This window comes from Vespa crabro, chromosome 10, assembly GCF_910589235.1.
Source record: "Vespa crabro chromosome 10, iyVesCrab1.2, whole genome shotgun sequence".
NCBI classification, from domain to species: Eukaryota; Metazoa; Arthropoda; class Insecta; order Hymenoptera; family Vespidae; genus Vespa; species Vespa crabro.
The window spans coordinates 2,929,510-2,943,989 of NC_060964.1; the positions used below are offsets into that span (position 1 = coordinate 2,929,510).

The 14,480-nt window shown below is 28.0% G+C and overlaps 1 protein-coding gene across 1 annotated transcript; it reads left to right on the top strand.

Moving 5' to 3' along the window:
- The first annotated feature begins 5,139 nt into the window (after window positions 1–5,139).
- On the top strand, window positions 5,140–11,567 carry LOC124427466. The gene is made up of 4 exons (XM_046970410.1): window positions 5,140–5,355; window positions 6,195–6,437; window positions 10,073–10,215; window positions 10,409–11,567. The coding sequence occupies exons 1-4, from the start codon at window positions 5,272–5,274 to the stop codon at window positions 10,497–10,499; spliced, it is 561 nt and encodes a 186-aa protein (XP_046826366.1). The 5' UTR covers window positions 5,140–5,271; the 3' UTR covers window positions 10,500–11,567.
- The last annotated feature ends 2,913 nt before the right edge of the window (window positions 11,568–14,480 follow it).

Genomic DNA, 14,480 nt, shown 5'->3' on the forward strand with positions numbered 1-14,480 from the left:
AGTTAGGGTTGTATAAGGATTTTATCTTTCATATCTTAGAATTTGGAATCAAATTTTGTCGTTACAGTTTTAGAGTGATAATCAATTAGGTTGAAGCACGAAGCAAAGAAGAGGTTATATACCCACACAGAGGCCCCCACAACATGTGGCTCAAAAGGGCAACTATTAGGCTGTTGAGTTATTTTCGAAGGTTCACTAGAAACTTTCGAGAATGATTCTTAGTCGTACTTTAATTTTACCATGTTGTCACTCAAAATGTTCTTATGGTGATGGGTGTAGAGGTGTAGATTTAAAAAAACTGAGATGAAATAACATTCCCACATTGTCACGCGTACGTAAATAGGATTATTTCATGCATTTTATGAATTTATAAGATTAAAATCAAGACATAAATTTTACACATTTTCTTTTTTCTAACATTCAATTGAATTTATAATTCTAGTTTAATAAAATCAAATTTTACGTTAATGTCGAATGATAAATTGTGTACATTTTGTCTTTTCTAAAGTTCTATTAAATTCATAATTTTATTCTAATAAAATCGAGTTCTATATTAAAATCATTTATCCATGAAATGTACAAGTAATACAATATTTTTTTTCAGAGAAAATAATATTTCTTTAGATCAATATTCAGCATATTTCATTTTTTTTGTTAATTAATCTTTTATTTTCCTTAAGTTTAATTAAATTAAATGGAGTATTTTATCATTCGTATAATTAATATACATACATACATATTCTTTTTTCTTTTCATATTTATTTTCAGCTAGTTCCAGGTCGTGGGATCACCAACACGAGAAGGAATAATTAATAAAGAAAATTATCTTAACATTTAAATAATATACGATACACGTAAAGTATAATTAATTAATATTTAAACAATAGGATATTTTTAGCAACGTTATAAGATCATATACATGTAGTAACATATATTATAGACTAATAGATATAATAATATTTCTTTCAGCGAAAATAATATTTCTTTATTTCAGGGTTCAACATATTTCATTTTTTTTTCAATTAATCTTTTATTTTCCTTAAGTTTAATTTGATTAAATTTAGAATTTTATCGTTCGTGTAATTAATATACATGTATACATATTCTTTTTTCTTTCCTTATTTCTTTTTAGCTAGGTCCAGGCCGTGGGAAGGAATAATTAATTAATATTTAAGCAATAGGATATTCTTAGCAATGTTATTAAGATCATATACAAGTACTACCATATACTATTGATTAATAGATATACTATCGATTTAAAAGTGAAATGCACAGAAAACTTTGTTCACTGTCGTTACTATTTATTCTAATTTACTCTCATTAATTATCCTTTATATATCTTGGTTGGAACCCATGGGATGGGCCCATGGGGGAGGGCCTCTGTACGGGTTGCTGTCTCAGCATCATGTAGAGCTGCTTCTATTCTCTTATCTATCTGCGGCACTCTTTTTTAAATTATATTTTTCTTGTTTTTATTTTCTATGTTATTAATATACTCTTATGAATTATGATTTATAGTCTCGGGTGGGACCCATGGAATGGGCCATGGGGGTGTGCCTCTGTGCGGGTTGCTGTCTCAGCATCGTATAGAACTGCATCTCTTTTCTTCTCTTTTCTATTTCATATTTTTCTTTTTTAATTATGTTTTCAGTTATGTTATTAATAAGTTATTTCTTTTTAATTATGTTTTCTTAATATTTATTTATGTTGTTTCTTTTTAATTATGTTTTTAATTATGTTTTTAATTATATGTTTAATTATATGTTTAATTATGTGTTTAATTATGAGTTTAATTATGTGTTTAATTATGTGTTTATTTGTGTTTATTTGTGTTTATTTATGTGTTTATTTATGTGTTTATTTATGTGTTTAATTATGTGTTCAATTATGTGTTTAATTATGTGTTTAATCATGTTTTTAATTATGTTATTAATATATTTTTATTAATTATGATTTATAAATTTTAGATAGGGCGCATGAGATGGTGCGGGCTGCTGTTTCAGCATCGTGCAGAGCTCTTTTATTCTCCAGCACTCTTATCTATTTATACCTATTTATTTTCTATTTTATATATTTTTTGTCTCTCTCTTATTCATCTTTTTTTTCTTTTTCAGGGATGATCGAGTAATCATGCAGCGATATTCAATATGTCTTTTCTTTTCTTTTTCTTATTTTTTTCTTATCTTCTTCTTTTCCAGTATAAATCATCAAGGGATAGGTTCACCTCTGGTCGAATGCGTCATCGCCTGGCTCGATCCATCATCGATTTTTACACGCGGATACGGGAAGGATAGGAAGAACACTGGCGCGCGTGTCGGCGGGCACAGGCGTGGGTGTTCTCGGGCGCGATTATATTACGTTTAATTATTCGAATCGAAAACGCGAATTTAGAGTAGAGTCACCGTTTTCTTAACACTCACGTGAATGAACGCGGTCGCGACTTAAAAGTCCTACCGGGGACTTCGTTTATATTTGCTCGAATATTCGATTAGATTACCTCGCGAACGCGTTTTTTTAGAGTAGAGTCACCGTTTTCCGAACACTTGCGTGGGTGTCCGGGCGCGATTAAAAGTCCTATCATGGACTTCGTTTTAGTGTTCGCGGGGTGCGCGAACGGTTTACCTTGTAGTGCTGTACATAGCTAGCCGATGTTATGACAATCCTCATATTTGATAGCGGGGCGGAAATCTCGACAAATATCATGGAAAGTCTAAATACCGGTTAACATATGTCACTTTGGATTTCAACTTAGAGTCACCGTTTTTCTAACACTCACGTAAGTGTTCGCGTGCGCGATTGAAAGTTCTACCGGGGACTTCGTTTTATTTCTCCGACATTTCGATTAGATTACTTCGCGAATTTGGATAGAACAGTAGAATCTACGTAATTATAACACACGTGAGTGTCGCGAACGCGATTAATACGCTTTGATTGTTCGAAATTCGGAAGCACGAATTCAGATGTGCTTAATAATCCGTTATGCCTGAGGCGAGGGTGTTGAACGGTAAAGCTCTCTGTAAGTGGGGTCCCTCTAGCTAAGGCTAGATACCTCCTGTTAGCTAAGTCGCCCTAAATATCCGAAGCGGAAGGCATAAAGGATCGGTATCGCGGAACGCGGATTTTAAAGTAAAGTAGAGTCACCGTTAGCTCGTGGGTCTCCACATGCAGCAACCTCCACGTGGTGAGACCTGGATCGTTAATACTTGCAAAGTTTAATTGTAAATTTTTTAATGCAAGTATTACCGAGCGAATGGCTGCATATTGTATTACTTTTCCAATATCTTTCCAAACTAATTCCAACTAATCATTAACATATTTTCATTTTATATAGCTAATAATATTTCAAAAGAAGAAATATAGCAGAAATCTATTGTACAATAATTTCTCGAAGAAACGAAAAGGAAATTTTTCTATCTCTCTTTTATATCCGCTGTCATTTCTATTTATTCTTATTTACTCTCATTTATTATTCTTTATATATCTCGGGTGGGACCCACGGGTGGGGCCTGTGGGTATGGGCTTCTGTGCGGGCTGCTGTCTCAGCATCATGTAGAACTACTTCCATTTTCTTATCTTTCTGGGGCTCTCTTTTCTTTCTCCGGCTCACTTTTCTATCTCATATTTTTCTTTTTCAATTATGTTTTCTTAATATTTATTTATGATGTTTCTTTTTAATTATATATTTAATATATTTTTATTAATTATGATTTATAAGCTTTAGATAGGACCCATGGGATGGTGCATGCTGCTTTTCTTTTCGTTTCTTTCTCTAGGTCTCTTATCTATTTATATATTGTTATTTTCTATTTTATTTATTTTCTATTATATTTATTTTCTATTTGCATTTTATATATGTATATATATATTATTTTATTTTATATATTTTTTTGTTCTTTTATTTCCTCTTTATCTTTTTCTTTTACAGTATAGGTCATCGAGGGATAGGTTCATCAACATCCGAAATAAGAAGACTAACGTATAGTTTAGAATATTACTAACATATATAAATTCTAAGAAGCATTAGCACACTAATCAATATAATTTCTTAAAAAAATTTCTTAAGATATTTAATTAAAAAAAATTTAATTATCTAAAATCGGTATAACAGATTTCTTTATTATCCATTTAGCGATCCTGTAGAATGATTTTACGAAATACAGTCTTGCACAATATTGGATCAATTTAAGGTGTATTTAAAATTCCAAGCATATATATATATATATATATATATATATATATATATATATATATATATATATATATATATATATATATATATATGCTATATATATATATATATATATATATATATATATATTACGATACTAAATAAAAAAAAATCAAATATGCCTGTTTATTATCAAATATAATAATGTTAAATTTTTTCGAATAAAATAATTTATTCTACAAAATGTATAGTAATATAAAACTAACGTTCTTTTTCATTTACCTTAGTCAAAAAGTAAAATTTAAACATTCTCTTTATTATTATTGTAAATCAAACAAAAAAATAAAGGATGAAAAAAAACTAGATGATTAACCTCGCGAATCAACTTACTATATTGTAATACTTCTCCCAACTACACCATTTTGATAATGTAGCGGCGAGTGTCGGAATAACAGGTCCTAAGCTCTCTAAACATCCGCATTACATTGGTAGAGAATGCTATGAAATTATATCTTTTTCGCTCGAACTATTACGTTAGAATTGCATTATAATATTTAACAGCGTTGGCAGGAGAACTTCAGGCACGATCCTATTTCTAAAGGAAAAAAGAAAATAGAATAACGAAATTCTAATCTCTAAAAAGAAAAAAAGAAAAAAAAGAATACAAAACGAGTAATCAAATTTCAAAATAATTTCTTTTTTCTTTTTTGTGGATCAAAAAAATCTGACCTAATTCCAATAATTCGATCGATAATTTAACACAACGATTAAATAGTTACAAATAAATAATATGAAATAAAATAAAGTAAGAAGAACGAAGTATTAGTTGCGGCCCTGTTTGAATTATTTTACGTTGGTTTCAGCTACATACATACGTTTATATACATATACCTACATACACAGGTATATAAAGAAGTATAGGGAGAAGGGGATAAAATGGATATAGAAGGGAAGGAGTACGTTTCTGAACTCGTGTTACAGAACAGACAGACTTTCTCTCCCTCAAACTGTGACATAATTTCTTACACACCTGGCAAACTGTTCTCTCTCGCGGTTCAACGGAAGCTGGACTAGTTTCGTTTATCATCAAACCCGGTGCGGACATGCCAAGTAGTCACGGTGTCCTTGCTGCTCTTCTTTTCGCCACCCTCGCGGTAGTCATCGTTACTAGCGGCATCGTTCAGCAGGTAAATAATACAAAAAAAAACAAAAAAAGAAATAATAATAAAACAAGAAAAAAGAAACAGAAGGAAAAAAGAGAAAGAAAGAAAGAAAAAGGCCTAATTTATCTAACCATCCTTGTTGTTGTTGTCCCATCATACAGTTCAACAAGTAAAATTGCACAGTCACAGTGAACGTAAAAACCTGCTGTTGCATTCCATGAAAATATATTTATGATCGCGAAGAAACCATCCGGTGAGAGGCTAATGAGTATAATTCGCATGAAATTCGTATTTCACGAACAACTATAATTGGTCCGTTTGCAGGACATCTTTTTTACGTCGACGTTCTTCTATGAATTTTCTTTCTTTTCCTTCTTTTTTTCTATCTCTTTCTTTGAATGTGAAAGAAGAAAAAAAAGTAATAATAATAATGATGATGATGATGATGATAATTGTGAAATCATAATACTTATAGATCATTTATCATCGTCTTATAATTTCACAGATATTATAGTATACCCAGATCAAACTTAATCGTTCGAATCGACAAGATAAAATATCGATGACAATTATAAAGAAAAACGACCTTACCTTGGTCTTAATGAGGGCTAAGAATTATTTATCTTTGTCGTATTTCTTGACTAAACACTAATTCTTTTCTTTATTTTTATTATTATTATTATTTTTTCTTTTTTCTTTTGTTTTCTTTTTTTTTTTTTGTTAATGAAGATTCTTTAGAACGAGTAAAAAAATAATTAAATCTTACATTGAACGATTTATGTGGGTTACTGTTATCGATGATGATGATGATGATGATGATGATGATGATGATGATGATGATGATGATGATATTTTTTTCATAGAAACGTGCAGCGAATTTCGACTATTACGACGATGGCTATCAGAATTTTCAGCCTGTGGTGAAGTTCCAAAGGCCAATCGTAGTTCCAGAATTCCCAAAGAAGGATCAACAAGATCTCAGTAAGATACCCGGTATTCCTGGAGTGGACTATCCGATTTATCACAGCGTTCCAAAGACCAGTTTTTCTTGTGCTTATGTACCCCATGTACCAGGAATGTACGCGAATGTAGAGACTGGTTGCCAGGTAAATCAACCATTATATGACTTTATGAATTATCTTTTTTTACCAATAAAAACTATACTTATTCCGCATAGCAACTTTCAGTCTGTCCAACGATTTTTGTTTTTTCTTTGTTTTAAAATATAAAAAGAATAAAAAAAAAAAAAAAGAAAAATAAATGAAAAGATGATAATAATAAAAAATATAAAAAATAATCGAACAACTGTGATCGCACAAATTCTAAACGTGATTTTGTCATTAAACAAATTTTTAATTACTATTGTCAATTGTAAATTGAAAAGCATGAAACAAATGAAGGAAAAAAAAAACATTAGGAAACAATAAAAATCGTAATAATAAAAATTCTTAAATTTATAACTATTCAAAGTAATTTGTATAAAAATATTTTTTTCTATAGATTCAAAAATACAATCATTAATTTCGCTATAAGAATGTAAAAAGAGAGCGTTCGCCTGAACGTTTGAAATATTTCAACCATGTTGCAATCCTTCCGCGAGCTTAGAGATTGAATTTTCCAACATTAATAAACTGGAAAGGACGTCTTGAATCAAGGACTTCGTCAATGAAAGTCCATACCATGCGAATATCTTAAACTATACACTATTACTTTTTAACGCGTATTATCTTAGAGATCTCTACGTACCCTAACATTGATCTAAGATTGATCTGACAAATATAAGTTCACGTATACAATTATATATCTTATATTATTATATTTAATTGACAAATTTTCGTCTATTTCTATATGTGAAGCAGGAACTTCGAGAAATTACGAATTGGTAATTACCTTGGTAATTTAACGAAGAAAATTACTGAGATATCGCAATAGGTCGAAAAACGGGAGAATGTTAATTAAGAAATCTTTAATTGCGTTCGAATTACTTGATTATACTGTTCTATTTAATAGGTAACTCGTATAATTCTTTGCTCGATTAAAAATATTTTTACTTATTTATTTATTTATTTTCTTTTCGTTTTTTATTGAAGCACATTTGACATCCATAATCAATAATATTTTTCGTTTCATTTCGTTACAAAAAAAAAAAAGAAGATATTTCAATTTTTGTACGTGGTCATGCAATTTCGAAAACACGTAATTTTTCTAAAAGATTTCTTTTCACTTTATTTCATATATTTTTCGTAAATTCACTCCCATTTCTTTTTTTTTTGTCATAATATTAATTCATATTTCATGTCAAAAAAATTAATGTTTATTTAATTGTCAATTTAAATTGAAAGGAAAAAAAAAGTTTCAAATAATTGTTACATGAAAGGTCTCGAATGTGAGAAAGGATCGTGCGAAAAAAAAAAAAGGCAAAACGTTTTATTTTGCGAGAGAGAACGGCTAAGAAGAATTATACAAGCTTCAAGGCAACATCAGAAACTTCCGGCGGAAACACACAAACACAGTGCTGTGATAAATTATTTATTACGATCGTACGTGAACGATTTTTTTTATCTCTCTATGTTTGCTATTCACAGCGTTTTAAGAAAATTACTGACGAATTATTACTTACAATTATTTTCCTTTTTTTTTCTTTTCTTTTCTTTTTTTCATTTTATCAAAAAATGAACGATTTTCATTGATATCATTGGACATTAATGCGATAGATATTTTTGTATTTCTTTCAGTTATTCCTTCAGCAACAATGAGAAAATAAAAAATATCTGATAGAACCGCTTGAAAAAGAATGTAATTTCTACATTCGACGCTGATACGAATCCACAATATTGCGTCGAGTTTTGTTATGCAATTCTCTTTCAGGGAAAATATATCTCTCTTTTATTGTCCGCCGATCGAAGAACTTTCGACAGATAGTCTTTAATAATAAACTTAAAAGAAGAAGAAAGAAAAAAAAAAAGAAGAAAGAAAGATGAAGAACGTTATCTCACATTGGTATCGATCGAAAAGAAAGTAAAAAAAAATAAAAAAAAACAAAAAGAAGAAAAAAAAAGAAGAAAAAAAAATATTTGCCCAAAGGGTAAATAACTTTCGCGATATTTATCGACAACGTTAAAGATCTCTCAAAATTACTTTCCAATTCATGGATTGCACCGAAATTCTTATCCCTTCTCGTTGTTATTGCATCGTGAACTCAGAGAATAATCGAATAAACAGAGCGTGTAATTATGAAGCAACAGTATTTTAGGGTGTACCTTATTTCTTATGGTGGGATAACTATCCTCGATGTTAATTCAGTTAATGAAGGACCCAGGAAACTCTCTTCGATGCGACTTACGACTTACAACATGACACGGACGTTATACTTTTAACGATTATATATGTTACTTGAGAAATCATTTTTATACGTAATACCTTTGAGAATGTATTCAATTTCCTTTTCCTTTTTTTTCATTTCTTTTTTGTTTTCATTTAAAAAATAATATTTTTTCACTTATTCTTATTTAAAGAAAACTCTTTTATTTCTTTCTTTTTTTCTTTTCTCAAAAACTTCTCCTCTTTCATTTTTTTTTTTTTTTTGTAATTATTTTAATAGAAATGTTAACGCTCAACTAAATGTTAGACAAGAGGATTTCAAAAAAAAAAAGAAGATATCAATCAAAAAGTGACAAATTTTTTTTCTATCTTTTTTCTTTTCTTCGTGTAAAATTATTTCTTCCTTCGTCATTTTTTTTTTCTTATTCATTTAATGCTTCATTTTTAATTGTCTCAATCATTAACGAAAAAATTCATTTTTAATATTCAAACATATTTCGCCAAGGCTTAATAAAATTTCAAAAATGACATAGATAATCCATTGATATATAAGTAATAGTTCGAAATGATCTCTCTCTCTCTCTCTCTTTCTTTCTCTCTCTCTTTTATTTTGCGATAAAATTTTATAAAACACTTTGTTATAACTCTAACATGATTCAAACGTACGTTGAAATGCATGTATGTATTTTACGGTCATGCATCGCGATTTTACTTTCCGCGACGTCGCAAACTTTCTTCGCAAAGAATGTCACTAGTTTTCTCTCCTCGTTTACTTTTCTCAAGACTCCTCACTAAAGTTCTTTGAAATAATATTACGTATGTCACCATTTTTATACGCTTTTCTTTCTATTGTTAAAAAAGACTATTATATATATTCTCATTTTTCTAAATGAATTTTCTAAAAGATTTTATACACATACATACATACATACATATGTACATACATACATACATATATATATACACACACACACAAACATATATAAAATCTTTTAATTAAATTTTATTTTATTTTATTTTATTTTATTTTATTTCATTTTACTTAAAAATTTTTCATTTCCATTTTGAACTTTCTACTTGTACGAAATAAACTTTATTTTTTTTCTAATTATTCTAATCATTATTGAAAAATAATCATAATGGAAAAATTTGTTCAATTATACACTTCGAATCATAAGTACAACCTTCCTCTAATTACTCTTATTGTAAATAATACAATTTTTTTTTAATTATGCACTTTTAATCTTAATTATAACTTAATAGTTATAATTAAGTATACCTTAATATATTAGTTATATTATTCATAATAATTGTTAATAAAAAACATTTTTTTTTCTTAAATTACGTACTTATAATCTTAAGTATAACTTACAATACTTATCCTATCATTATTCGACATTTCAATTTCTTTATTTTTCAGGCGTATCACATATGTCACGATGGCAGAGAAGGTCAGCAAGGTGCCTCGTTTCTTTGCACTAATGGGACTCTTTTTAATCAGCAAGACTTTGCTTGTGATTGGTGGTATAACGTGAATTGTGCTTTAGCGCCACAATATTACAGGTAATTAATTAATTAAGTCATTGAGAAAAAGAAACAAGTATTGTAAACTTACAAGACATCGAAAATTTTATCTTTCTCATGATTACGTATTTATCATATTATAGCATAATATAAACATTATTTTCTTCTTATTGTATAATTTTTAATATGACGTATATAATAAACATTATTTTGTTTTTTTCTTTTATTTCAGATTAAATTCAGATCCATTGACGAATCCTTATGTGTCGAAAGAAGAAAAAGACGCTATCAGGCAGAGATTAAATCGCATCGTAGTGCTTTAGTTTTTAATTTTAATCAATGAAAATTTTATCAAATTTATTTATAATACTGCGGAGATCATGATATTAAAAATTTATTATAAAATCATTGATATATCTGGCAAATAATCATTCCAAAATTATATTGCGAAATTGGTTGTGGAAAAAATTTTGATAAAAATTCTAAACATATATTTTGATATGTATATAAAAATATTCATATATTAAATATTTAATGTATAGATACTTTTATCAAAATATTGGAAATTTATATTTAATAATAAAATAAACTATCAATATTTTATGCATTTTTACAAGGTAAAACACATAAATTGTATCTTAAAGAAAGATTTCGATCAATCACATAATCTCCGCAGAATTAACGATTAGATAACGATCGAAGTACCATCGAGTTTTACTTTATATTCTATACGTTTTATATATTTTTATTCTTGCTTCAAAGTTCATCGAAAAAGCACGCGTTTAAAGAAAATGAAAGTAAAGAATAAAATTGTAAACAATGAAGTAGAACCGATAATGTAAAAGTTCAGATATTATTCACAAATTTATTTCTGTCTCTTTTCTTTATCGTATTTTGAAAAATTTCTTTATCACTTAACACATTGGCCATCGCAAAAAATTGAAAGTTTTTATGTACTCAAAAAAATTCGGATATTGAATTCCATAAATTTGCAAGTTTCTCTCAATTAGAAGGTATGCTTGTTAATAAAATGATAACTTTTCATTGTTTATGAATTAGGTATATCTATGTACACATATATACACGCACACGCATGCACATATATATATATATATGTGATCTATGAGATCTATAATAATCGGTATAGTTTCAAAATAAAATCAAATTGAAAATATCCTCAGCAGAAAGAAAAATATATATTCGATAGAATTATTAAAAACTATACAATAATATTCGATAGAAAATCAAAACGAAAAAAGAAAGAAAGAAAGAAAGAAAGAAAAAATATGTTTAACAATTAAGAAATACAATTAATGTATCCCGAACATGAGAGATTTTTCGTTATCTCTAATAGACGTACCAAATGAAAATAAAAAAAAAATCTCGTTACAGATCCGTTATCTTTAAACGTTTCTCGTCAAATTTCACACGGTACGAGCTGTGAATCAGCATTCGTTCGTTCGTGACTCAGGGCAACAATGTGAGGGTAATTTTTCTCGAAGGACGTGAAAGTCAGAAAGCTCTTGCGTCGAAAGGAAAGGAAAGGCTAAGACGATAGCAGGAGATGTAAACTGAGAGAAAGAGAGAAAGAGAGATAAAGAAAAATAAAGAGAGTGTGTATGAGAGAGAGAGAAAGAGAGAGAGAGAGAGAGAGAGAGAGAGAGAGAGACGGTAAAGTGAAAATTGAAATGATTCTAACTCGATTCTCGCTGAAGAAGTATCATTTTTCTCTCTTTCTCTTTCTCTCTCTCTCTCTCTCTCTCTCTCTCTCTTTCTCTCTTTCTCTCTCTTTCTCATTCTTTCTCCGATCATTGAAAAGAGAAAAAGGGCGGAAGATAAATCAGAAACTAATAAGTAGGATAGTGAAAAAGAAAAGCACGATAGAGATTCGAAAGGGAAGATGATATAAAAGTATTGCAATAAAGTATTTCCAAAAATAAAACGTAAAGAAGGAAGGAAAGAAAAAAGATTTAAATGATAACTACCAAAGTGGATCATTATCAAACTTGATTTCTGCTCGAGTATATATCGATTCTAAGTTTCTCTTCGCTCTTTAAAAAAAAAAAAAGTACCGATAAAACGTAGACATATCTAAACGACTTCTAAATATTTTTTCGATTTCTTTTTCTGTTACTTTTCTTTTCTTCTTCTTTTTTCTTTTTTTTTTTGTTTTTTATAAGTCAATGCAAATCTCGTATCAATTCTTGAATATACTTAAACGAGTTAATAATTAAAAATCAAAAGAAACATTCGTAAGAATATTTTCCATTTTATTTATTTTATCCCAAAAATTTTCTAATATTCGATGTATAATTCAATTTTTTATTGTCTCTATAAAAAATATTATATACTCTATATAAGAATAATAATATAACTAACATTAGTATATTATATTATTCTAAATATATAAAAATAAATAATATTAAAATTTCACATCATACAATAAAAAGATTATATAACGTAAAATTTATAATGTAACATTTAATTAATACAATAATGATATTATTCTAAGAAAACAATTTGTCATATAAAAAAGAAACATGCGTAAAACTTCAGATACAAATTGAGGATGAATTTTGCGCAAATAAAATGAAATAAAATTTAACGAAGTATAAATAACTAAATCAAATGTTTTACATTCAAATTAAACGCATGTAATATAAATGTTATAAAAAATTAATAATAGATTCTTAAGGTGCTAAATCAATAATAATCTAGATCAGATAAAAATTAACAGTGTTAAAAAGAATAAGTTAAATATAAAAAAAAAAAAGACAAATTAAAAGAAAAGACTTCTCCATCAGAAGAAAATCAATTCAAAGGACATTCTCTTGGCATTCAACATCAGAGTAAGTTCTACAGTGTGTTGTTTATAATACATATATGCATACTAAACTATGCTAATGTACATAAATATAAGTTCCCAAAGTCTTTTCGAAGCTGGATAAGAAGTGCCCTTTCTCTAGGACGTTGAAATCGTGGTGAAGCGAAATGACGACAGATAGGTCAAACTACATGGAGCAAACACTTTCCTGGCTAGCCGCAACGTAAACGTTTCCTACTACATATTTTTATCTATTCTACGATAGATACGAAATACGGGCAAGTTGAAACGTTGTAACTATGAATTATGCGAATTAATGGAAACGATCCAATCTAATGGTTAAATATGCCAATAAGAAACGATTTATCTCTCCTTTTTCATGATTTTTCATATTTTTGTCTTAATCAAACGTAATGAGGATTGCTTTCCAATAACGTGAATATATCAAGTTTCAAATACAGGATGTTTCAAAAATCATTATCTATATCAGTGACATCGAATTTTTCTTTTTGCTGAACGTGGATGAACGAGTTTTTGTAATAACGTGCAAGATAAAAGATACGAAATGCGAGAAAATTAGAGAACATTTTTAAGGGAAATTTCAGTAGAAAAAAAGAAAAAAAGTCCGAAAGAGACAAGGCTATTGATAAATAATTAGAGAAATTTCAATGAATCGAATCTGTGCATGATGACAGCTAAATAGAAATGGACGTTTAAAGAAAAAAATTTATTAAAAGAATCGAATTACTTCGAAAAACATTTGAAGTGGATTTGCAATTATCGACTTGTAGAAGATTTAATATATCGAAAAGAATTTATTGCTTTTGATTTCTGTAGACATGAAACATGATGGTCATCATGTGGAAACAGATACATATGTTATATATCATTAATTTTTTATGACACTTGTTTTGAAATAAATAGATTCTTCATCTCATAAAAACCTATTTTACTTCATTCCCATTATTTTTCAAAATAAGTAATAACTTTCGCGAAACTTTTTAATACATATGTATTATAAAACAAAAACAAAAACAAAAAATTAATTTAGAAAAAAAGGAATATAGTTTTTGCTATATTAACAACAAAACTAAAACTATTTATGTTAAATGCAAAATATAATATATATATATACATGTATTATGTATTACATAGATATTAATAATATTTTTAGTTTTATATTATTATTATAAAAATAATTTACTATTTTATATAATATAAAATACTATATTACAATTTCAAAATATTTGATTTATATAATTTGCTATATAAAACAAAAAAAAATCATAAATATTATACATCAAGTTAAAATAAATGTATGATAAATAAATATTTATATGAATGCAATTTAAATCATATAACTTACAAAACGTTGCAGATTTTCTACATTGATATTTCTTTCTCTTTCCTTGTCTACTTTTTTTCTCTTTTTTCTTTTTTTATGAAGTCAGCCATACTCAAGATATAAGTATAGCTTACG